This window comes from Schistocerca serialis, chromosome 1 (assembly GCF_023864345.2).
Source record: "Schistocerca serialis cubense isolate TAMUIC-IGC-003099 chromosome 1, iqSchSeri2.2, whole genome shotgun sequence".
NCBI lineage: Eukaryota > Metazoa > Arthropoda > Insecta > Orthoptera > Acrididae > Schistocerca > Schistocerca serialis.
Genome location: NC_064638.1, coordinates 794,818,425 through 794,845,813, shown reverse-complemented (window position 1 = coordinate 794,845,813; position 27,389 = coordinate 794,818,425). Strand labels below are relative to the sequence as shown.

Below are 27,389 nucleotides of genomic sequence, written 5' to 3'. Positions count from 1 at the left end.
GGACAAGACCACCAGTTTGGACCCCCCAATATTTTTTATAAGTCGGCACCCCTGAATATGAGTAGTTAAAGCTAGAGACAAAGTAATGCACAAGAAACTTGCAATATTATTTATTGAATGTCTATAAAGTAAAATCATTCCACGACCTGGAATAAATCTGTGATTTTTCTACCTTACAAAAAAAGAGATAGAGAAGAAATAAAAACCATAGGCTTACAGCCCTCTCTCTGTAATGTACTAAAATTTGCTAACATTGTTACCAATCAAAGAGAGAAATACAAGAAACCTACTTGAGTTTAATAAAACAAATCGAAAGGCTAGTTTTAGAAGCACGATGGACCATTTGTCAGTGGAGAATGAAAATATAGTATAGAACATTGAGTGTGAATTGTGTTTTGCTTCAATTTCATAAATTTTGAAAAAGCTTTTAACACATATTCAATAAAATTTGTATTAACAGCCCTTGCTAAAAAGCAAAACTATGTCACAATAATGAATATACTTGCATCAGTGCTGCAGACTCCATTAGGATTCTTCATGGTAATAACAAATTCACAACTGTATGAGTCAGGTAAACATCTTCCGCATCATCAAAACTATTCTCAGTGGTCACAGAGGAAGTTTCTGGAACTCTAAACAGGGAAAAGATGAAGGAATATGTGTTAATGATACACACCTGAATCATTAATCACTGTGACGCATGTTCATTACTACTGGAAGAGCAACATTTGACTACTGATTGTGGATTCTTACTATGACAGCTATGAGATTGTGTCAGCCAAAAGGGAACATGAAATTTGCTTTTAAGTGATCTGGTTTCACTTTATGTTCTATGAAGATGCTCCACTACCAAAACAAGTAGACATATAGGTTTTAAAAGAAACAGCTGATGGTTAAAAATGGCTGTTTATAGTCACTTAACAAAACATTACAATCCTTAACCATGTTTGTTTTGCTGTTAACATTGTGCTGTTCGCCTCTAATGCTGATGAACTTTGGCAACAAATGGAACAACTTGACCAACAACGTTTGAAAGTAGCCCAGAAAATGAGACATAATAAGCCTAAAATAGAATGTAACCCCAACACATTAAAAAGAAAACAGTGAATATTAAGAATGGAGTTTTAGAACCAAGTGAAGAGTTTTCATATTTATGGTAGATGAAGGCAGCTGGATGATCAGTAAAAGAAATAAACAGAAGTAACAATGACACTGAATGCTTTTCATAAATTAAAGAATATCCAAAAGGAAGATTTCTTTCTGTCTGAAGCAAAAGGCTTACAATCAGTATGCATCACTGTTTTTTACTTACCAGAGTGATACATGGCTTTCAAAGGCTAAAACCATAACAAAATTAAGGGTTACTTAGTGAGCAATCAAGGAATATGTGATGGTCCTGTGTGTGTGTGTGTGTGTGTGTGTGTGTGTGTGTGTGTGTGTGTGTGTGTGTTTGGCCGAAAGCTAAAATTTGTAGCTGTCTTTTCATTTTGTCTTTCTGCTACTGAACATCTCCTCTATATGGTTAGTAACAATCTATCCTTGTCTTGTTGATGGGAATTACTAATAGACACAGGAAAAATCAATAAATAGACCAGAGAAACAGTTTGAAGTGGAAGTCATAATTTCAACTCTTAATGAAACTGACATGGATGTAAGCAGAACAAGCTGCCAGGAAAATGGATGGCAGATGGACCAGTCAAGTATTCTGATGGATTCCAATAACTAAATGGAAGCCCAGTAACCTAATGGAAGCACCAATGTGTACGACTTAAGACTATAAGGCATTGAAGTGCCTGACAGGGGCCTTTACCCAGCAGTAGATATCACACAGTTGATGATCAATACGGTAACAAAGACAAGTTCTCTGTTTACATTTGTTTGCACTGGTGCTACTCCTGTGAAGAGACAACAGCTGGATGTAAATGTTCAGCAACTAGTGCAAATTTTCAACTGTTGCTTCAGATGAAGGTTATGTTCTTTAATTACACTCGTGCTCATAAATTAAGGATAATGCTGATACATGGTGGAACAATGCTCTGGTGGGTGGTCTGCGGGTTTAAATCACCTCGCGGTATGACCATGTGGTGCATTTGACCTGCAGTCATCGCATGGTGATGCTGGCAGCATTGCACATACGCAGAGGTGTGTTGGTGCATGTCAGAGTATGGTGCAACGAGTAAGTGTGCAGATGTTTTCAGACTGCTAATGGTGACTGTGTGTTGAAAATGGCTCAAAGAACACATATTGATGACGTTATGAGGGGTAGAATATTAGGGCAACTGGAGGCTGGTCAAACACAGCAGGTCGTAGCACAGGACATCCGTGTGCCACAAAGTGTGATCTCACAATTATGGCAATAATTCCAGCAGACAGGAAATGTGTCCAGGCACTACATTACAGGACATCCACAGTGTACAACACCATAAGACCGATATCTCACCATCAGTGCCTGCAGACTGCCATGGAGTACTGCAGGTAGCCTTGCTCGGGACCTTACCACAACCACTGGAACAGTTGTCTCCACCAAACAGTCTACAGACGACTGAATCGACATGGTTCATTTGTCCGGAGACCTGCAAGGTGCATTCCACTGACCCCTGGACACAGGAGAGCCCATAAAGCCCCTGGTGTCAAGAACACAGTACACGGTCATTGGAACAGTGGTCCCAGGTTATGTTCACAGACGAATCCAGGTATAGTATGAATAGTGATTCTCGCTGGGTTTTCATCTGGCATGAACCAGGAACCAGATACCAACCCCTTAATGTCCTGTATGGAGGTTGTGATTTGATGGTGTGGGGTGGGGTGGGGTGAGATTATGATTGGTGCACTTACACCCCTGCATGTCTTTGACAGAGGAACTGTAACAGGTCAGGTGTATCTGGATGACATTTTGCACCAGTATGGCTGCCGTTTTAGGTGTGCAGTGGATCCCACCTTCCTCCTGATGGATGATAACACACGGCCCTACCGAGCTGCCATCATGGAGGAGTACCTTGAAACAGAAGATATCAGGCGAATGGAGTGGCCTGCCTGTTCTCCAGACCAAAACCCCATTGAGCACCTCTGGGATGCTCTCGGTTGATGTATGACTGCACGTCTTCAAATCCCTATGACACTTCAGGAGCTCTGACAGGCACTGGTGCATGAATGGAGGCTTTACCACAGCAGCTCATCGAACACCTGATCCCGAGTATGCCAACCCATTGTATGACCTGTGTATGTGTGCTTGGTGATCATATCGCATATTGATGTCGGGATACTTGCGCGGAAACAGTGGCGTTTTGTAGCACATGTTTTTTGGGACGGTTTTCTCAACTTATCACCAATACCGTGGACTTACAGATCCATGTTGTGTGTGTTCCCTATGTGCTTATGCTATTAGTGTCAGTTTTGTGTAGTGCCACGTTGTGTGGCACCACATTCTGCAATTATCCTTAATTTATGAGCATGAGTGTAGTTACATATTCCTTAGATGATTTCAGTGACATACCATAATGATATTGAACAAATCAATTTACATGCTCCTAGCATAATTTATTTCTATGTACAGGTAAACACTGTTAATTTATATATGTGATCCAAAACATTATGATCGCCTGCTTAATGTCATGTTGGTCAATCTTTGAAACAAACCACAGCAGTGATTCTGCATGGAATGGATTCAACAATTTTTTGAAGATATGTATCACCAGATATCTATGCACAGAACATGCAACTCCTGTAAATTATGGGCTAGTGGTCTGTGGACATGGAACTGGTGCCCCATAGTCTCCCATATGTGTTCCATCAAGTTCAGATTGTACAAATTTGGTGGTTAAGGCTTCAACATGAGGTCACTCACAAGTTCTTCAAAGTACTGTAGCACAATTCTGGCATGTTTCCATGGACAGTTATCCTCCAGGAAAACTCCTTTGCTGTCTGGGCAGACATCAGTCTCTAACAGATACAGGTCGTCTGCAATAATGTCCACATAGACCACAGTTGTCATGGTTCCTACAATTACTACCACCAACCGCACAGAAGCCCAAGTGAATGTTCCCGTAGCATACCATTGTCTGTATTCACTGCAGACTGCATGTTTCACCTGGATGAAGGCATATCCAGATATGACCACTAACCAGGTGTATTGAGAAACACAGTTTATCCAACCAGGCAACACGTTCCATTTTGATGATAACATGCCCACTGCAATTATAATAGAAAACGTCATTAAGTCAACATGGGAACACGTAATGGTTGTGTTGTTTTACCATTTGTTCCTGTTCCAGTTACAGGGTTTTCCTACCACATCATGCACCCAGAATGCCACCAGCTAGCATTAAATCTTGCAACCAGCACTATACTCATCAGTGTATGAAACAAAGAAAATATTTCAGTTTGACAACACGAAGTAAATACATTATTGTTTATTCTTTCTCAGTATACAGGAAACAAGATTTTTAGTATATTTTTAAAAGTTACCTATGGTATCTGCCAGGTAATTTGAGGCATAAGTCAAATGACTCAAAACTTTGATTGCAGTATAATTCATCACTTTCTGAGTGAAAATTGAAAGCACTAACTTTCAGTGTTCCATTTATTTTAAAATTTAAGGTATTATCATCACCTTTCAAAGTGTGGGGTATTATATACAGGTACAACACGTTTCATTAGAAAATATATGTACTGTGAAACTGTACTAAACTACCTTTTTAAAGGGGATGTAATATTTATGCTACATCAAATTTGCAACCTGTCGATGTCTTCCACTATGTATGTGCATACTCAGAGACATTATGCTGAGAAAGCACCAGAATAAAAATTTCTATTAGCCATAGTCGAACAGTGTTTTCTCCATGCTGCAAATCTCACCTGCAGATAAGGTGTCAAACTAGACCTTGTCAATGGCCACATCTAATAGAATTATTATTATTATTGTCATTCTTTGGCTTACAGGTAATGCAGTGTACATTAAATGCAAACTTTTAGGTGTGCAGCTTCATGACACATTGTCGTTGATGTGAGCTGTGTGATCTTTGGCTCTGCGTGGTGGCGCCCCTTCTGTGCCAAAGTCAAGGAGGTAGGCCAGAGCGGCCTATCATAAGATGGATTTATGTCAGTTACAAAGCCTGTCATTTGTGAGCCTATGAACAGGAAGGATCTGAGGTGACAGTACAGTGTGGGAGTTGTCACTGTGAGCTCCAACAGAAATTGTCTACATACAAAGGTTGACAGCACAGTGGCGTGACTTTTTATGATGGTACATGCATCAGAGAGTCGGGTCCCTTCTGTTCAGGAATTCTGCTTAGCAACTGGCACTATCTATGTTTGAAAACAAGTTTCTCAATGAAATCTTGGTTCAAATATTTGAGAATACTCGAATTTTCAACAGCGAATGTGTTGTGGATAGATGCTCTCTACTCAGTGAAATATAGAATGCAAGCAGTACTGTATTCTACTGTGGCCACCTTAATTCTAGACTGTTTTTCAGACAGGTCAGCTTCTCATACCTTGTGAACTTGGAACTGCCAGGGTGTTTCAAGGGTTCATTTCTGGACTCCTGGTGTTTTGGCTTGGGCAAATGAACTAGATTGGATCACAGCTGGCTCCATTCTGACCTGGCTATAGTCACTACAGATGGAACTAAGTAGGCACTGGGGTCAGTACTGATGGAGCTCGTTGCTGCTGTGGGTGTGGTGTGTGAAGGCACATGGCCCATTTGTACGAAGTGGTCTACTAGCTGAAGATTTAACCTGGTGCCCCCTGTATTAGAATTATCTAAAATTCTGAACCACGAGGGTGTGACCAGCAAGTGTAATATTAGTCTTTAATTTAAACAAGTACAATTATATGTGTCAGGTTGTTATTATTATTATTTTTGATTATTCCCTTTTGAGAGAGTGATTGAACTTGAGTAGTCACGATTTCTTCTTCTTTCTTCGTTCTTCCCAAATTCTCTTCATACGTTCACTATGTTCTCTCTCGCATTCTTCCGGCCATCTTTTTCCCATTCTGTTCTCTGTATGTTCTTGTTTAAGTGTGTGTTTCTTTATGATGCTTCTAAACTGTTCTCTATTGTTTATGTTGTCCTGTGTGATCCCCGGTTCTTTAATGTCTTCTTCTGCTTCAATGATCCACTTTGTCTTGTTTTTGCTCTTGTTTACTATCTCAAAGATTTGTCTTGTGAACCTGCTTTTATTCATCCTGCTGATATGTCCATAAAATTTCATCCTTCTCTTTCTAATGGTGTCTGTTATTGTTTCTATATCTTTGTAAATCTCTCTAGTTGGCCTCTTCATCAAAATTCCTTCCCTAAACACTGGTATATATATTTTCCTCAGAATTTTTCTTTCTTGCTTTTCAATTTCTCTGATCTTCATATGACCATGAATCGCTGTATTTTCTGCAGCATTAAGTGCTTCTGGTAGGATTACTGTGCTGTAATGCCTTATTTTCGCATTGACAGAAATAGATTTCTTATTATAGTGATTCCAGGTGAGCTTATATGCTTTTTGGAATCTGGAGATTCTATCTTTATTGGCTATTGAGTTCAGTCCTGATAGTTGGATTATCTCTCCCAGGTATCTGAAGTGGGCAAATTGTGCCACTTTCCCGTATTGAGTATTAATGGGGAGATTATCTGCAGGTTTGTTTTCCATATACTGTGTTTTCTCGAAGGAGATTTGTAGCCCTTCATGTAGTTTTTCCAATGCAAGTTTGGCTTCCTCTCTATTGTTCATTAAAATGGCAAGATCATCCGCGAAAGCCAGACACTTCACCCAATTCTCTGATCTTTTTTAATCCCAAGCTGAATTCCTTTTATTTCCTTTTCCTATGTCCTCACAATTTTTTCCAGAACCATGTTAATCAGAAGGGGGGACATTCCATCTCCTTGGCAAACACCAGTATGGATATGAAATGCTTCTGATATTTCTCCCATGAATTTAACTTTGGAGGTTGTATCTGTTAATGCGTGTTGAATAATTGACCTTGTTTTACTGTCAATCCTGAACTCCTCTAAAGTGGGAAATGATGTTTGTGTATCTATTGAATCGTAAGCCTTTTTAAAATCGACAAAAGTTACCACAGTATTTCTAAATCTTCTCATTTCCAAAATTGTTTTTAAGTTCCATATCTGTTCAATGCCAGATCGACTTCTGCGATACCCTGCCTGATACTCCACTATTAACTGGTCCGCTTGTTGTTCTAGTCTGTTTAACAGGGCCTTTGAAAGAATTTTGTATATTACAGGGAGCAATGAAATTCCCCTATAATTATTTGGATCAGTTATTGCACCTTTTTTGTGGAGAGGGTGAATTAATGCACATTTCCACTCTGCAGGTATTTGTTCAGTTTCCCAAATATTTGATATAATTCTGTGGGTTGCTTGTGTGAGATTATTGTCATTTAATTTCCATACTTCTGCTATGATTCTGTCTTCCCCTGGAGACTTGTTGTTCTTCAAAGAATTGATTATTTCCTTTACCTCTTTAAGAGATGGTGGATTTGAATCAGGATTGGATGTGGGTTTTTCAAAATCTAGTTTTTCTGTTGGAGGCTCACAGTTGAGAAGTGGGTGAAAATATTTAGCTAAAATTTGACAGTTCTTTTCAGGGTTGGTTTCCAGTGATCCATCGGGCCAACAAAAGCATAGATTAGGTGGTTGATACCCTGTTAGGTTTTCTTTGAAAATTTTGTAAAAATTTCTGGTGTTGTTCTTGATAAATTCTTGTTCAATTTCTTTAAGCAGGCTTATATCATATCTACGTTTTTCTCTTCATGTTGCCTTGGATGAACTCTTCCATATTCTCAAAAATTCCTGACTTTTTCTGTAGTTTTGTTGCTACTGAAAGTTTTCCAAGCTTGTATTCTTTCTTCTGTTGCTTGATCACATGCACTGTTCCGCCATCTGTGTTTTCTCTTTCTTGGAGGTTTGCCAGATTTCATAGTGTTCTTCTGAAAGTTCCTTCCAGTTCATTGCATTTGATTGCCCAGTTTCCTGGAGAATTTCCCTCTTGTTTAGTTTAAGGTATTCTGGATCAATTCTAACTGTTTTGTTCATTGGTGGTTTCTTCCTGTCAGGTTGAAATCTAATCTTTATTTGCAGCAGATGGTGGTCCGACTCAAAAAATCGCATTTCTTGTTCGTATGTTGAGTATTTATTTGGTATTCTTATTAGATATGGGAACATGGTCTAACTGAAATTCACCCAAAGTTGAATTTGGTGATTTCTATGTTGTAAGTTTGTTTACAGGTTTAAGGAATTGTGTAGACATGATTTTAAGATCAAAATTTTCGCAGAAGTTTATCAGTCTCTCACCGTTTTTATTTGTTCTCTTGTGAGCTGTATGAATTCCTGTTGTTTTCCTGAAATTTTTCTCTTTGCCGAGTTGTCCATTGAAACCTCCTAACATAATTTTCACATGATGAGTACGGATTTTATTTGAGGTTCCCTCCAGTAGTTCCTAGAAGTCATCTATTGTCTGTGGATCTTTTCTATTGTAATCATTAGTGGGGGCACGTGCGTTTATCAGTGTGTATGCCTAGTCTCCAGATTTTACTGAGATTGTCAATATTCTTTCTGATGTTGAATGGAACTTTATTGTTGAGTCTTTAATTGATTTATGCACAACAAAAGCTGTGCCAAATTGTTTGGGTCCCTTGTTCAGCTGGACTGCAGGTTTTCCTTTGTAGATTCTGAAGCTTCCTGAATCAAAATGATTTTCATCTGTAAATCGTGTTTCTTGAATATGAAGGATTTTTACGTGAAATTTTTCCATGGTATTTGTGAGTTGTTTGAGCTTACCTACTGTGAAGAGAGTGTTTGTGTTGAGAGTTCCTATGAAGTTTTTCTGTTTTGGTCTTATAGAATTTGAGAATGTGGCAGGTTATACGATATATATGATGTTGTCTTGGGGGTTTGAAAGTTAAGAAGAGCTCCACATATTAGGTGTGTGTTTTTTTTTTTGAGTCATCAGTCTTCTGACTCATTTGATGTGGCCTGCCATGAATTCATCTCCTGTGCCAACCTCTTCATCTCAGAGCAGCACTTGCAACCTACATCCTCAATTATTTGTTGTATGTATTCCAGTTTCTGTCTTCCTCTATAGTTTTTAGTCTCTTCAGCTCCCTTTAGCACAATGGAAGTTATTCCCTGAAGTCTTAACAGATGTCCTGTCATTATGTCCCTTCTTCTGGTCAGCGTTTTCCACATATACCTTTCCTCTCTGATTCTTCATGGAACCTCCTCATTGCTTTCCTTCTTTATGTTAATTAAAATTTAAACTCTGAACTAGTAGAGTGTTGTTTAAAGCCATGTCCTCCTCCACATGCTAATCATTTTCAGAAGTATTATTTAGATGTTCACTGGCATGTTGTTTTTCCTTAAAACTCCAAGCCTGGAGTGTGTTATAATGATATAAACTATTTCAATTATCAGTGTAGGAGGAATTTTAATGTCACACATGTAAAGGCCACAGATTACAACCATTTGTCATGGTCAAGTCCTATCTGATTTATTTTGCAGCTCATTCGAGTACCCATTGTATATAACATTTTGTGAGTGCTTACAAATGACCCTAAGTATTGGTTGACCGTAACCAATGATGGAACATTCTTTCAGATGAGTGAAAAAGCCATTTATTGTCAACTGTCTAATTTTTAATTGCTGTGGCAGACAGTTATTTAAATTTTGATTTGTTATCATTGTAAAACTTCAATAAATAAATGTTAAGCAATCATACTGCACTTTTTTAACGCAGTTCTCACTCCTGATACTGGCATGTGGTAAACAGGTTAGTCTTGACTGAGATTGTTGTAAATATCACCTGAAAACGAAAATTACTGTAACTAGTCACTTCTATTATGTTTCCACAACACAATTCAGAAAATTATGCCTCATACCAACTTTTGGATAGCCTTCCAGTTGTATTTATATCACTTCATCACAAGCACTGTCTATAAACTGAAATAGGTAAGCAAGATGAATCTTTTGATTTTATTATAGTGGCTGTTTATTTTGATTCATATTAAAAGGCAACCTGTACATTATTTTTGAATGGCCAGCCTTTGCCAAAAATGGATCTGAGCTCTATGGGACTTAACAGCTGAGGTCATCAGTCCCCTAGAATTTAGAACTACTTAAGCCTAATTAACCTAAGGACATCACACACATCCATGCCTGAGGCGGGATTCAAACCTGCGACCGTAGCGGTCGCACGGTTCCAGACTGAAGTGCCTAGAACCGCTCGGCCACTCCGGCCGGCCCAGCCTTTGCCAACTTCCTTGATTAAAGTTACATAAGAAGAGTGCTAATTAAAACTGTACTAGGAGCGTTGTCAGAGGAGCATCAATACAGGTAAGATGATTAGTGTGGGCTAAGAACTGACCAACATCAACGAGTGACTGACTGACTGTTCACCTAAAGAGAACATTCACAGGTTACACATGACATATTCCTTCCTTCACAGTAAATCTGATTCTGTGGCCACTAAACTGTTTTCAATGAAGAAGTCCCCAGGTGTTTGTGCGATTACCAAAGGTGAGCACTCCATATTACAACATTATTCTGTGCAATGAAAGTTTTCTTTCTGCAAGAAAGATAATCATGGGAACAACAGTAGTGACCTCAAATACTGATCACTTCATGGAGCACTTGTGGCATTTATGCATCTAGATCTACATACATACTCCACAAACCACTGTATGGTGTATGGCAGAGAGTACGATGTACCAATGTTAGTCATTTCCTTCCCTTTTCCACTTGTAAATAGAGAAAGGGAGAAACAACTGTCAATATGTATCCATATGATTCCCAATTTTTCTTATCTTGCCTTCACAGACTATATTTTAAATTTACATTGTCTGCAGGATAATCATTCTGCAGTCAGCTGCAAATCCTAGTTCTCTAAATTTTCTCAATACCTTTTCTTGAAAAGAACATTGTCTTCTCTCCAGATATTCTCATTTGAGTTCACAAAGAAACTCTGCAATACTCGCATTTTGAGCGAACTTACTTTTAACAGATCTACCAGCATCCTTCCAAACTGTTTTCATGTCTTTTTAATCAGTCATGGTGGGGATCCTAAACACTTGAGCAGTACTCAAGGATGCGTTGTACAAATAAACTGTAGTTGACCACTTTCCTTCCTTACCACCAACCTTATGCGCTAATTCCATTTCACATCATTCTGTAGTGTTATGCCTAGATATTTAGTTGATGTTACTGTGTCAAGCAGCACACTATTAAAACTGCATCTGAACATTAACGGATTGTTTTTCCTACTCATCTGCATTAACTGACATTTTTCTACACTTAAAGCAGGCTGCTGTTCATCACATTAAATATAAATTTTGTCTGTATCATCCTGTATTGTCCCATAGTTACTCAATGACAATAATTTCCAATATAAAACAGCATCAAACAAAGAATCTCAGATTCTTGCTCACCCCACCTGTCAGATTATTTTCATATACACAGAAGAAGAGCAGTCCTATCCCCCATGAAGCAGTCCTGATGATGTCCATGTCTCTGATGAACACTCACCGTCCAGGACGGGTTCTATTGCTTAAGAAGGCTTCGAGCCACTCAAATATCTGATAACCTATTCCATATGCTTGAAGCTTTGTTAACAGTCTGCAGTGGTACACTGAGTCAAATGCTTGTCGGAAATCTAGGAATATGGAATCTGCCTGTTGCGCTTCATCCCTGATTCACAGGATATCAAGCGAGGAAAGGGTAAGCTCAGCTTGACATGAGCAATGCTTTCAAAATATTTGCTTATTTGTGGACAGAAGCTTTTCTGCCTCAAGGAAATCTGTTATATTCAAACTCTGAATATGCTAAAGAATTCTGCAGTAAAACAATGTTAACTTTACTGGGCTGTAATTTCACGAGTCCATTCTTTTTACTCTTCATATATACAGGAGTCACATGCACTTTTTTTCAGTCACTTCAACTTTGCGCTGGGCAAGAGATTCACATCCTCAGTGGGAGTAAGTAAAACATCTAATTCATTTTTGGTACTTGAGGATCAGCCAGTTTTCCCACGTGGGAAAAACTGGTTGAAAATCAGACTTTCTCATACATCACTGTAATTTTGTAAAACTGCATTAATTTATTATTGTAATGTTGTACAGATGCAATCTCAGAACTAATACCAACCAATTTTTAGTCTGCTGCCACATGAAGAGATCCACAATAACACTGAATGAAGTATAGAAAAGTACACAGTCACATAACCATAGAGCACATCAATATACATTATTGTAGGTAAGCACACAAAAAGCAAGCAAACATAACTGTGGCTGAGGGCCCAGTGCACCAGGTTTATATTGGGCTGCTGTGCACACAGTACAGCAGCTGCTACGCCATCTGTCCAGGTTGCTGGGCAACCTCCCTAGGCCTGCTGGTGAGGCACTTTTATCATGTGCTGTTTGATTGTATGTGCTCACACTATAGGGTTACAACACTCCTCCACCTTTGGGGAAAAGTGTTCACTATGGAGATGTCCATGCCTTCATTTGTAAGTAAAGACTGCTGGATCAGGTGTCGTTCTGTCACAGAAGAATATGGTCTGAAATGGTGCCGATGCTGGCAGGCACAGTGCCCAATCCCCCATGAGAGACCATACGGGAGCACTTGTGATGATGGTGCTGCACTTATGTCCAAATATGGACAGGCACATGGTGATGGAGGCAGCAGGGAAGACAGCAGTGGAATTGGCAATGAGGGTGCGAAGATGGAGGTGTCCTGGTATTGACTTCTCCACCTTGTGGCAGTGGGACACAGAGTGACAATGGTGCTGAAGCCAGAAGAGGTGTGGCCCATGGTGCAGGGACCAGTGCAGGTCACAGATGCAGCTGCAGGGGTGGAGGGTTCCCTGGTGCACAGTCAATCACGTATGTATGGAGCGGTTCTAGTGTCAGTGACACAAAGCCAATGGAAGTGAGCATGATGCAGAGGTGGTGGCCTTGGCATTGATATATGACCCCTCTATCCAGTTATGGTGCTGGCCAAACCTACAGGCCCTGATGGTGATGTCTGGATGGAATCGCTGAGAGGTTGATGCCAGTGGGTGGCTGAGCATTGGTCATAGAAGATGAAGCAGTGTATGGAGCTGGTGACTGTGAGTAGCTCAGTCAGGCTTTGGTTGCTGACTGGACTGAACCTATATGAACTCAAGAACCTATCAGAGGCTTCCTTGGGAGAAGATTGAGTGATATTTTTTTTTTCATCTGGGTTTTGAATGTAGAGAGCAGCCACTCCACCTCTCCATTGGATTGGGATGAAAGGGAGGGGCTGTAATATGCCAGGTGCCACTCTTTGTACAAAAGTCTTCAAAATCTTGAGAAACAAACTGCGGGAAGTTGTTCGTCACAAGCATACATGGCAAAATGCTTAAGGTAAAAAGACGTGGATAAGCAATGAAACACATAAGGAAATTCTGAGAATGCATCAACCACTTCAAGCCAGAAGGAGATCAGAAACAGGCCCACAAGATCAACACTGAAGTGTGGGTCATGGGGAAAGAGAGGCTCTTGGTGCCACTTGCTGGGTGATGCACTGCAGGCAAGTTGTCACAACATGCATGATCTCATTGTCAATACCCAGCCAAAACACATGGCAACATGCCAGCAATTTTGTTTGATAAAGGCCCCAATGGTCCAGATGGAGAAGGCGCATCATGTGCCGCCGCAATGCAAACAGGATCACAACCCTTGGTGCCAACTCTTAAGTAGCCAACAGTAACATGCCATCAAGAACAGGGATGTGGTGGCAGAGAGCATACTAATTACACAAAGGATCTGATGCTTGGCCTGGTGGTTTACCCAGCAAATCATGATGGACAAATTGAACACACTGACATAACACAGGATCAGCCATGACAGCCACCAAAATCCAAGAAATAGTCATGGGAAAACAACCCAAAGTGTATGTAGCTTCAATGTCCAAATGGAAACACAACAATTCATCCTGATCAAATGCCAGTTGATAAATTAGAAAGAGTATCCACATTGGTGTGCTGAGCTGTGAATTGGAAATAAATCTTACAGTTATAGCATTACAAAAAGAGAGCCAAGCATTGCTGGCAATGGGGAGCTTTACCCAGTAAAGATTCTGAAAGATTTAAAAGAGAAACCAAAGTTTAAGATAAGGAAACAAATGAAACTTAGAGACATGAAAATATCTGTAATGTGTGCACAATAGCAAGGGCTTCATTTTCTATCTATGAGTAGCACTGCTGCACCTGATTCAAAGTGTTGGAAGCATATGCAATAGGGTGGTTGGAACTGTCCTCATATTTGTGCACAAGAATGACCTTAAGGCTGTACTGGTAGGCATCTATGGCCAACAGCGGATGGCCTGATTGGAAGGTAAGCAAGCAAGGTTCCAAGTGTAGTTTTGACCTTAATAGGGTACAAGCACACTCACATGTGCAACACGTGAAAAGGAAAATCTTTACGTAAGAGAGTATGAAGTGACTGGGCCAATTTGGCTGCACCAGGAGGAAATTTGTGGTAGTACAAATTCTTTCTGAGAAAGGTTTGCAACTCTTTGATATGAACAGGGTGCAGCAAAGCTGTAATGGCATCGGCATGCTGCTGTAAAGACTTGATGCCAGCACGTGAGAAGATAAATGGCTGAAAAAACTGTCACAAACTATTTTACATTCTGGCCATCCACAGTTGTTGAAAGTCATGATGTTAGGAAGAATTCCTCTAACATATAGTAAAATTATTGCTTATTGAAACACAGCACTTGCTGTACCATCTGTCCAGGTTGTGAGGTGACCTCTCTAGGCCAGCCGTGGAGGCACTTGTATCACAAGCTGTTTGATTAATGACTGTAGGGTTACAACATTTAGAATTTATGCTTTTGCTTTTCTACCCCAATTTCATTTTCTGTGCCACCTGTTAGCATATGGACATTAACTTCAACGTCACTAAGAACCTTTACATATGACCAGAATTTCTTTGGGTTTCATGAGATATCTTGCAAAAAGATTCTGCTATGGTAGTCACTGAAGGCTCTTGATACTGAATCTTAACCACACAACCTTGTGTGTAGTACAATTTCTACCTTGGTGGATTTGAGTTTCTTGTCTACTATGACAAATACAACACTTCCACTTCCCATTAGCCAATACTTCCATCATAGACTTTGATTTACCCCAAAAATCTACCTGGTGTCAAATTTGGGTTTTAGCCAGCTTTATGTACTTAGTATTATATGAGCTCCACTGCTTTTTTAGGACTGCATTAAACTCTAACATTTTGTTGTAAATGCTTTGGCAATTGATCACTAACATTTTAATAAGTTCATCCTTGAAAGTAGTTTTTTTTTTTTTAATTTAACCCTAATACTCAGTCTGCTTGGGCAAATCTAATGCCTCTATATTTGGTTGTTTATTACTAATTGCAATTTATTGTTGTTTCCATATGGCATAAGTTATCCAGGAAATTACGGCCAATGATTTCTATCTCACAGACAGTGCCTGGAAACTTGATTTGATTTAACTCATTGTTTTTTATTTGTTTGTTTCTAAAAAAGTTTCTGGTTTATTTTTGTTTTATCTTTTGAGTATACTACACATATTTTCTTTTTTCATAGCAGACTGGATATTATACAGTTATTTTGTCCTCTGAATTAGGTAGATGTTTCTTTACCCAGCATACATACTTTAATTGCACATCTTATCCACCCCTTCTCAAAGCTTTGGTTTGATTTTCTTTGACTTGTTGTTTAGGAAAAAGTGCTTAAAAGGCACTGGACGAAATTTTTTTTAAAAAAGAGTTAAATGTTCTGTCAGTACTGTCTGCTTTGTAAATCCCTTTCCAGTACTCTTCCCATTGGTTTCCTTTGAATGAGAGCACCAGTTCATTGGTTACACAGGGTGGGCAAAACAAAATTATCTTGGAAAATACACTCCTGGAAATGGAAATAAGAACACCGTGAATTCATTGTCCCAGGAAGGGGAAACTTTATTGACACATTCCTGGGGTCAGATACATCACATGATCACACTGACAGAACCACAGGCACATAGACACAGGCAACAGAGCATGCACAATGTCGGCACTAGTACAGTGTATATCCACCTTTCGCAGCAATGCAGGCTGCTATTCTCCCATGGAGACGATCATAGAGATGCTGGATGTAGTTCTGTGGAACGGCTTGCCATGCCATTTCCACCTGGCGCCTCAGTTGGACCAGCGTTCGTGCTGGACGGGCAGACCGCGTGAGACGACGCTTCATCCACTCCCAAACATGCTCAATGGGGGACAGATCCGGAGATCTTGCTGGCCAGGGTAGTTGACTTACACCTTCTAGAGCACGTTGGGTGGCACGGGATACATGCGGACGCGCATTGTCCTGTTGGAACAGCAAGTTCCCTTGCCGGTCTAGGAATGGTAGAACGATGGGTTCGATGACGGTTTGGATGTACCGTCCACTATTCAGTGTCCCCTCGACGATCACCAGTGGTGTACGGCCAATGTAGGAGATCGCTCCCCACACCATGATGCCGGGTGTTGGCCCTGTGTGCCTCGGTCGTATGCAGTCCTGATTGTGGCGCTCACCTGCACGGCGCCAAACACGCATACGACCATCATTGGCACCAAGGCAGAAGTGACTCTCATCGCTGAAGACGACACGTCTCCATTCGTCCCTCCATTCACGCCTGTCGCGACACCACTGGAGGCGGGCTGCACGATGTTGGGGCGTGAGCGGAAGATGGCCTAACGGTGTGCGGGACCGTAGCCCAGCTTCATGGAGACGGTTGCGAATGGTCCTCGCCGATACCCCAGGAGCAACAGTGTCCCTAATTTGCTGGGAAGTGGCGGTGCGGTCCCCTACGGCTCTGCGTAGGATCCTACGGTCTTGGTGTGCATCCGTGCGTCGCTGCGGTCCGGTCCCAGGTCGACGGGCACGTGCACCTTCCGCCGACCACTGGCGACAACATCGAAGTACTGTGGAGACCTCACGCCCCACGTGTTGAGCAATTCGGCGGTACGTCCACCTGGCCTCCCGCATGCCACTATACGCCCTCGCTCAAAGTCCGTCAACTGCACATACGGTTCACGTCCACGCTGTCGCGGCATGCTACCAGTGTTAAAGACTGCGATGGAGCTCCGTATCCCACGGCAAACTGGCTGACACTGACGGCGACGGTGCACAAATGCTGCGCAGCTAGCGCCATTCGACGGCCAACACCACGGTTCCTGGTGTGTCCGCTGTGCCGTGCGTGTGATCATTGCTTGTTCAGCCCTCTCGCAGTGTCCGGAGCAAGTATGGTGGGTCTGACACACCGGTGTCAATGTGTTCTGTTTTCCATTTCCAGGAGTGTATTTGCAAAAAGACTGACATGGGTTTGACCCATGTTAATAAACATGAAAGGTGACACCGAAAGTGACTACTACTGATGAAGATGCAGTGCTGAGATCAACATATCAAACTGTGAGATATGCTAGCAGTTGTGCCTGAGGGACAGCAGCAATAAATGGCATTTTCAATGTTCTACTGTAGCTATTACAATGTGTGAGAATTACTTAAGTGCACTTGGCCCCTCTATTCATTCCACAAGTAAAAATCACACGGAAAGAGATCAGGTGATCGAAGTGGCCAGAAGACTGCACTGCCTCTGCTGATTGTCCTCTCCTCGTTAAACACTATCCGCCCCCCCCCCCCCTTCCCCCTCCCCCCACTCGTCTTAAGGTGGTGTTTGCTGTTAGTTATCTTGCTGAAAATATCCATACAGTCTCAGCTTCTCTAAGCTGACTGACATAGGGATTAAACACTTTTTAGACATACCAGTTAGCGCAAACAACTTGGTGAAATAATTGTGTTACAATGTGGACACCAAACACCACACACAAAACACCAATCTTGAGCCTATGCAATGACTGTTCACAGTACTATTGGGGATTTTCTGATGCATAATGGCATATGCTCTGTGAATTCGCATACCTTGACAGGCTGAATCAGGCCTCATCTGAAGAAATGAAGCAGTGAGGATCCAAAACTCCCGATTTCACTTCACTGAGAAACCATAGCCAGAATTCAAAAGTGTGGAAGTTTGTCTGGACACTTTAACTCAATGCACAACAGTAAATTTATGAGCATACAGATGCAGGTCTTCTTGATAAAGTTTTGACTCAATGATCTCTTAATTTTCACTTGCACAGATAAAGAGCATTGGAATTTTGTTAGACTTTGTACTTCACTTTCCTTCACTCCAACAATGTTTTCTAATGTTTGAACTCTCTTTATATAGTTATGGTCTCTCTTCACTACAGAGCTTGTTTTGTGCCAATTTTTACACTAAGTTTTGCATTGTAGACTTCACTGGAGCTAGTCTTCAACTTTCGAGCAAATGGTTTCGCATAACACTTGACAATGAACAAACACTGTTTTATCATGAACACCATTTCATGTTGCATTCAAATACTCACTAAAAATGTCTGCACCTCTCATTCCCTCAAACATATTGACACAGCAAAGGGCTCGAGGCAGAGCATGCAGGCTACCTGCAAGCAGAGACGTGTGACAGCCATTGATTTGTGCATCAAAGTCATGGTTTCCAGTTTTTTTTCTGGGATAAGCTGTTCCCCTGTTCTTTAAGAAGGATCAATTCCACATCAGTCTTATAAATATTTACCAGGTCTGTAACAACACTGTGAAAAGGAAGGTTGCTACTCACTACATAGCGGAGATGCTGGGAGTTGCAGATAGGCACAACAAAAAGACTGTCACAAATCACAATAGGTTTCAGTCAGTAAGGCCTTTGTCAGAATTAGACAGGACACATGCACCCACACCCACACCCACTCTCTCTCTCTCTCTCTCTCTCTCTCTCTCTCTCTCTCTCTCTCTCTCTCTCTCACACACACACACACACACACACACACACACACACACATGACTGCAGTCCTAGGCAACTGAGGCCACACTGAGAGCAGCAGCATCGGTGCACGATGAGAGCAGTGACTGGGTGGGGTGAGGAGGAGACTGAGGCTCGGACAGGGTGGGATAGCATGGTAGGCATGGCAGATAGTGACCTGCTGTTGGGGAGCACAGAGGGCCGAGGTGGAAAGAGGGTAGGGCAGCTATGTGCAGTCAGGAGGTTAGACGGACAGAGTGGAGAGGTGGGGAGGGGGCAGACACTGGAAAATAAAAGAAGTAAAAAGACTATGTTCAATGGAGGAATGAGGGCTGCATAGTGATGGAATGGAAACAGAGAAGGGGCTGGATGGGAGAGGACAATGACTAACAAAGGTCGAAGCCAGAAGGGTTAAGGGAACGTAGGATATATTGCAGGGAAAGTTCCCACCTGTGCAATTCAGATAATCTGATGTTGGTGGAAAGAATCCATATGGCACAGCCTGTGAAGCAGTCATTGTAATGAAGGGTGTCATATTTGGCAGTGTGCTCAGCAACAGGGTGCTCCACTTGCTCCTTGGCAACAGTTTGTCGATGGCCAGTCATGCAAACAGACAGCTTGTTGGTTGTCATGCCCACACAGAATGCAGCACAGGGGTTGCAGCTTAGCTAGTAGATTACACGCCTGGTTTCACAGGTAGCCCTGCCTTTGCTGGTACAGGTGATTTTTGTGGCCGTGCTGGAGTAGGTAGTGGTGGGAGGATGTATAGGACAGGTATTCCATCTAGGTCTATTACAGTGGTACGAGCCATGAGGTAAGGGGTTGGGAGCAAGGGTTGTGTAGGGATGGATGAGTATATTGTGCAGGTTTAGTGGACAATGGAATACCACTGTGGTAGGGATGGGAAGGATAGTGGGCAGGACATTTCTCATTTCAGGGCATGACCAGAGGTAGTCAAAACCCTGGCGGAGAATGTAATTCAATTGCTCTAGTCCTGGGTGGTACTGAGTAATAAGGGGAATGTCCCTCTGTGGTGGGACAGTGACACTTTGTGAGATTGTGGGAGACTGGAAATATAAAGCACGGGAGATGTAGTTTTGTTCGCACAATGTTGGGAGGATAATCACGGTTTGTGAAGACTTCAGTGAGACCCTCAGTATATTTCGAGAGGGACCACTCATACTGCAGACGCGATGACCACGGGTAGCTAGACTGTATGGAATGGACTTCTTGGTAGGAATGGATGGCAGCTGTCTAAGTGGAGGTATTGTTCATAGTTAGTAGGTTTGATATGGATGGAAGTACTGATGTAGCCATCTTTGAGGTGGAGGTCAACATCTAAGAAGGTGGCTTGTTAGGTTGAGTAGGACCAGGTGAAGCAAATGGAGGAGAAGTTTTTGAGGTTATGGAGGAATGTGTATAGGGTGTCCTAACCCTCAATCCAGATAGCAAAGATGTCATCAGTGAATCTGAACCAGGTGAGGGGTTTAGGATTCCAGGTGTTTAGGAAGGATTCCTCTACATGGCCCATGAATAGGTTGGCATAGGATGGTGCCATGTGGGTGCCCATAGCCGCACCTTCTAGAAAGGAGGTAGTTGGTTGGGAATCTGTCCAGCACTGGGAAAGGTAGTGTTCATTATTGGTAAGGCCATGGGCATTAGGGATGTTAGTGTAAATGGAGATCTACATCTACATCTTCATGGATACTCTGCAAATCACATTTAAGTGCCTGACAGAGGGTTCAACAAACCACCTTTACAATTCTCTATTATTCCAATCTCATAAAGCGCGAGGAAGTAATGAACACCTGTATCTTTCTGTATGAGCTCTGATTTCCCTTATTTTGTGATTGTTTCTCCCTATATAGGTGAGTACCAACAAAATATTTTTGCATTTGGAGGAGAATGTTGGTGATTGGAATTTCATGAGAAGATTCCGTCACAACGAAAAACGCCTTTCTTTTAAAGATGTCCAGCCCAAATCCTGTATCATTTCAGTGACACTCTCTCCCATATTTTGCGATAATACAAAATGTGCTGCCCTTCTTTGAACTTTTTCGATGTACTCCATCAGTCCTATCTGGTAAAGATCCCACACCACGCAACAGTATTCTAAAAGAGGACGGGCAAGCATAGTGTAGGCAGTCTCCTTAGCAGATATGTTACATTTTCTAACTGTCCTGCCAATAAAATTCAGTATTTGGTTAGCCTTCCCCACAACATTTTCTTTGTGTACCTTCCAATTTAAGTTTTTCGTAATTGTAATTCCTAGATATTTAGTTGACTTTACAGCTTTTAGATTAGACTGATTTATTGTATAACCGAAGTTTAACGAATTCCTTTTAGCTCTCATGTGGATGACATCACACTTTTCATTATTTATGGTCAACTGCCAATTTTTACACCATTCAGATATCTTTTCTAAATCGTTTTGCAATTTGTTTTGATCTTCTGATGACTTTGTTAGTCGATAAACGACAGCGTCATCTGCAAACAACCTAAAACGGCTGCTCAGATTGTCTCCCAAATCATTTATACACATAAGGAACACCAAAGGGTCTATAACACTACCTTGGGGAATGCCAGAAATCACTTCTATTTTACTCAATGACTCTCCATCAGTTACTACAAACTGTGGCCCCTCTGACAGGAAATCATACCTCCAGTCACATAACTGAGATGATATTCCATAAGCACGCAATTTCACTACAAGCCACTTGTGTGGTACAGTGTTGAAAGCCTTCCGGAAATCCAGGAATATGGAATCTATCTGAAATCCCTTGTCATTAACACTCAACATTTCATGCAAATAAAGAGCTAGTTGTGTTTCACGAGAATGATATTTTCTAAATCTATGTTGACTTTGTGTCAATAGATCGTTTTCTTCAAGGTAATTCATAATGTTTGAACACAATATATGTTCCAAAATCCTGCTCCATATCAGTGTGAATGATATGGGCCTATACTTTAGTGGATTACTCCTACTACTTTTCTTGAATATTGGTATGACCTGTGCAACTTTCCAGTCTTTGGGTACAGATCTTTCATCTAGCGAACGGTTGTATACAATTGATAAGTATGGAGTTAATGCGTCAGCATATTCTGAAAGGAACCTAATTGGTATGCAGTCTGGACCAGAAGACTTGATTTTATTAAGTGATTTAAGTTGCTTCACTACTCCGAGGATGTTTACTTCTATGTTACTCATGTTGGCATCAATAGTGACGAGCAGGATATTGGGTGGTAAAGAGACAGGAACTGTGGAGAGTCAGTGGAGGAAATGGTTTGTAACTTTTATGTAGGATGGTAGGTTCCAGGTAATAGGTTGAAGATGTTGGCCTACAAGAGCAGAGATTCTCTCAATGGGGGCACAGTAACCAGCCGCAATGGGGTGTCCTGGGTGGTTGGGTTTACAGGGTGTATACGTGGACAAGGAAAAAAAATTGCTGGATTTCCTGACTGAAAATACACTTTCTCCCGAGTGAAAATACACTTTTTCCGTGTTAAATGACAGTATACTTTTCCTCGGCACTGTAAAGCTTATCAGTCCTTAGAATGTTTATGGTTTTCTACACAGACATAGAATTTGCCAGCACTTTAGAAAACAAAACCCAGGGGGGAAAAAACACGTTTTGGAAAGGTCTTTGATGTGCATCAACATGTACGCTGCATTTCTTCGTTTTACGGAAGTATAAATTCGAATTCCACCAAACACTGCATGTTACTTTCCGAAGCAATGAAATTGAGAGTCTTAGCTCATGTCACGTGATCCCAGCAGCTGATGACAACACAGGACACGCAGTGTAGTCAACCAATAGCAAGATCACTCTTAAGTAGCGCAAACACACAAAAAGAAAAGTTAATGGTTTAAATTAATATACATAGTTCTGCTAGAAGAAAACAAAGCTTTCACAAATAATATTGGTCTCGAAGATTAGTAAGCTGCAAGAGAAGCTAAGCTTCCACATATAATTCTGATCATTTTGCGCGTGTTACACTTTAAGATACATCACACAAATGTGCCAGCAAAATTTTTAATAATGTCGTAAATGTCTGATCTACTGGGCTTGAAATTCTTCTAGATGGTCATCCTCAAAGAGTTGATTTTTAAATGACAGTCAAATGCTCTGTGAAATTACAATGAAATGAACACCTTTAGCTGCTTACAGGTGTTGACATACGTCAACAGGGACAAATGAAAATGTGTGCCCCGACCGGGACTCGAACCCGGGATCTCCTGCTTACATAGCAGACGCTCTATCCATCGGAGCCACTGAGGACACAGAGGATAGTGCAACTGCAGGGATTTATCCCTGGCACGCCTCCCGCGAAACCCACATTCTCAATGTATTGTCCCGTACTACATTCGTAGTGCCCCCGCCCATTACACTCATTACTCGCGGCGCGTTGCCGATTCCCGTAAGAGTTCGGGCACTGTTAGTGCATTCGCACAGAAGAAGAAGATGGTCAAGTGGCCGGTGAGCCTTAACTATATATTTACTAAGATGGTATCTGTCCTTTCGGACATGTCCGAAAGAACAGATACCAGCTTAGTAAATAAATAAACACTCTGTGATTTAAGAAATTCATCATACATTCTCACACATAGTTCATCTTGTGTAAAAGGAAATTTACTTTGAAAGTAACTCTTTTCAAATCACCATTTGCAATATTTTCCCATGACGTGTTAGAAATTGGTTTGTTTCAGCAGTTGCCAGAGAGCACCAGATAACAGGCATCACTGCGCCTGTGCAGCTACGATAACGCAGGAAGCTCGCATGTTTGTATGTGTAAAACATAAAAGATCTAGCATTCTGTCATAAAAGAAACAAGACATCAAAAGATTCTTCAGGAGCATCGGAATTCCATGAACTATACTAAAATGCATAATGCAGCTTACAGTGCACAATCGTATGTCCAGATTCGGATGTAAATTTTCTTGAGTACCAGAACTGTATTATCTCATGCTTGGTTCTTTATTATAGCATAATGCCATACAAGCTAGAAGGTAGAAAACGTGCACTTGAAATGCAGCGAACAGTTGAAACTAGCCAACAGTGTGAAATTAAACACTTCGTTTCAAATGAATTGACTGCCTCAGCGCAAAATGTTAGAAAAAGCCAAATCTCTTTAGCAAACCGACAAAAATAACTTCATTGTTCTGCAAGGTGGTTAATGCTTGACTGTCAGAAAGGTGGAAATAAAACCTGAAACTAACAACACATTTTAGCCTTCTGTAATTAAGTGAACATATTTTAATTCATTTGGTAGCTCCCAGCCACAGAAATCCGTTTTGTTTTCATTTAATGTGAGAGCAATAAACGAAGAGGAAACAGCAAAATCACTAAATGTAAGCACAGGTCACGTGGAGACTACGAACCTTCCCACTACAACTCAGACTGCTCTGTGTATCAGCTCTGGATCTACAATATTTCCAAACCGGAGCAATTTACATATCTGTAGCCAGAAGCGGGAGAAGGTACTACTCATACGTGATTCAACTGTGGATGCACAAGGGCCCGCCCGCAACTGCTCAAATGAATCAGATGTGAACAGCTGTCATGTCACGCTCATCAGAGGCAATTTGTTGTCAGGAAGCAATGCATATTCTTCCTAAAGCCTTTGACACACTTTGGTTGGCAGACGCTTGTATGAGCACTGTGTTTTGTTGTTGTATATGGCGCATTTCCTTTGCGACTTAAGTTTTATTTTTGTTTTTTGTTTTTTTTTTTTTTTCTCTCGTTCATGTTTTCTTGCTGCAGCATTACTCTGCAGAAGTGGGATACAGTAATATCCTTCGTTAGAGTATTGGTTCTTACCACTCAAAATCACAAAAATGTAACTGGTAACTAGGACAAGGAAAAGTTCCCGGAATTCTAAAAACTTCCCGGGTTTTTTCCGGTTTTCTCCCAGACAAAAAAATTCCCGGGTTTTTTCCAGATGTCCCATGTCGTATACACCCTAGTTTATGGATTTTAGGAAGCATGTAGAAGGTGGGAGTGCAGGGAGTGGTAGGGGTGAGTAGAGAGATGGAATCCGAGGAGAGGTTCTGGGAAGGTCCTAAGGATTTGAGCAGTGGCTAGAGATCATGCTGGATTTCTGGAATGGGGTCACTGTGGCAAGGTTTGTAGGTAATGTAACTGACAGCTGATGGAGTCCTTCTGCCAGATAATCCTTGCATCTACATCTACATCTACGTGATTACTCTGCTATTCACAATAAAGTGTCTGGCAGAGGGCTCAATGAACCACCTTCATGCCGTCTCTCTATCGTTCCACTCTCGAATGGCACGTGGGAAAAACGAGCACTTAAATTTTTCTGGGCAAGCCCTGATTTCTCTTATTTTATTGCAATGATCATTTCTCCCTATGTAGATGGGTGCCAACAGAATGTTTTCGCAATCAGAGGAGAAAACTGGTGATTGAAATTTCATGAGAAGATCCCGTCACGGTCCAAAACAACAGTGGTGGCGTCTTTATCTGCAGGTGGGATTATAAGATTGAGATCAATTTTAAGATGGTGGACTGCAGTTCTTTCTGTGGATATAAAGTTGGTTTGCATGTTGAGGCACTTGGGGAATAATTGTGAGGCAAGGCTCGAGGTTAATAAATTCTGGAAAGTTAACAGGGGGTGGTTTGGGGGCAGTGGGGGTGGATTACGGTTGGATGGAGGAGTGAACTAAGTTAGGCAGAGTTCAAAATTGGTCTCTGGTTGAGTCTGATTGGTAGGGTTGGTGGCAAAAAAGGTTTCCACTGTAGGAACTGGGAGAAGGAGAGAAGGAAGAAGGTCTTAACAAGTCCTGCATTATTTGGGTGCTGGGCAAAAAGTGAGGCCTTTCGAAAAGATATTTCTGTGGGCCTAAGGCTTCTGGAAGAAAGGTTGATGGCTGTGTTTCAGGTCCATTTAGGTTCTGGATTCTGTGTGGTGGTGGGAGGGAGTTTTGGAGGGTGGGGTAACTGTAGCTCTGCGAGACAGGGTTTGTCAGCTAAGAGGGGACATGGAGGAGGTTTGAAGGTTGTTGTAGAGGGGGTAGACAGTGGTACTCTGAGGCAGGAGTAGGAAGTGAGCAGAGTGGAGAGCTTTTTGAGGTGCCACTGTGCTTTTTGCTCTAGTTTCTGGAGGGCAAGAATTTCAATGTGTGTTATAGGTTCCAGGAATTTGGGATTGCACAGCAGGAGAATTTTTTGGATGGAGAGAAGGGACTGCAAGGAGGTTTGGGCTTGGTTGATATGGTTACACAGGACTATGTTGGTGAGGGCTAAGGATTGGCAGAATCTGAACAGGTAAAGGTCATTGTAGAAGGACGGATGGCAGCCAGAGTTGGGTAATTTGATGGTAAGGCCATTTGGATGGATTCCATGAGCCAAGCAACAATGCAGGAATAGTATGTGGGACTGGCTTCTGGCTAGGGATAAGAAAACTTTTCTGTATTGATGCAGATGGAAGGAGCAATGATCCATGGTGATGGAAAAAATGCAAAAAATTACATGAATAATGTAGAATTACATCTGAAAAAATACACACAATTACACGTGAAAAATCATGAGAAGGGTGAAATGGAGGCAAAAGGGGTAAACAAGATGAAATCTGTGGGAGTGGATAACAGCTAAAGGTGAAAACTCACTAAAATTGGCGAGAAGTCACAATGAGATCAAAGAAAAGATATAAATATTATGCCAATATATTTTACTGTGGGTAGTAGAATGGATAACTATGAAGAAGGCGGTTGGCAGATGTGACTGGATGAGGTGGAATTAGTGAGTGTGAACTGGGATAGAAGAGAGTGGGGGTGGGGAGAGGTTCGCGGGACAAGATACAAGATTGTGTGGCACCAGAAAGGTGTGGGAAATAACATGCGAAAATACAGGAGATTGGCATAGGGAGAGTGATAAATTAGACAGTATGGATTAATGATATCGGCAGGAGTGATGTGGGACATAAGATGTTGCACCAACAATCAGCGTGGTCTCGTAGCTGTCTGTTGCGCACAGCAGAGATGGTTGATACAGTGAAGCTCGTAAGTAGAGTGTGCAGTGTGGCTTGTAAGGTGACAAGGAAACTGCGTTAGGATTGAAGAAAAGCTGTCAGGCAAAAATCAAACAATGAAAAATCCAGGATGGAATTTAACAATATTGTGGAAAGGAAAGTTGCTGCTCACCATATAGCAAAGATGCTGAGTCACAGACAGGCATAACAAAAAGACTGTAACAAAAATAGCAGCTTTCGCCCAGTAAGGCCTACGTCAGAATTAGATGGCAAAAACACGAGTGCACGCATGCACGCACGCACACACGCACGCGCACACACGCGCCCACACACACACACACACACACACACACACACACACACACACACACACACACACACACACACACACACACACACACACACTCTCTCTCTCTCTCTCTCTCTCTCTCTCTCTCTCTCTCTATCATTCCCACCCCTCCCACAGTGGTACTCCGCTGTCCACTGGACCTACACAACATACTCGTCCATCCCTACACAATCCCTTCTCCCAACCCATTA

The 27,389-nt window shown here is 41.6% G+C and overlaps 1 protein-coding gene across 4 annotated transcripts in view; it reads right to left on the bottom strand.

Annotated features, from left to right (window-relative positions):
- The window catches only part of LOC126483725 (valine--tRNA ligase-like), a 215,685-nt gene that overhangs the window by 32,334 nt on the left and 155,962 nt on the right, over positions 1 to 27,389 (bottom strand). Inside the window, exon 19 of one of the 4 annotated variants that reach the window (XM_050106871.1) lies at positions 569 to 632. The exons of 2 other annotated variants lie outside the window; for them this stretch is intronic. In XM_050106871.1, coding sequence (XP_049962828.1) covers positions 610 to 632 — 23 coding nt within the window. In that variant the 3' untranslated portion in view covers positions 569 to 609. Of the gene's footprint in view, positions 1 to 568; positions 633 to 9,637; positions 9,810 to 27,389 lie in introns of those variants that run through there. One more of the 4 variants, XM_050106852.1, reaches the window with a different exon arrangement.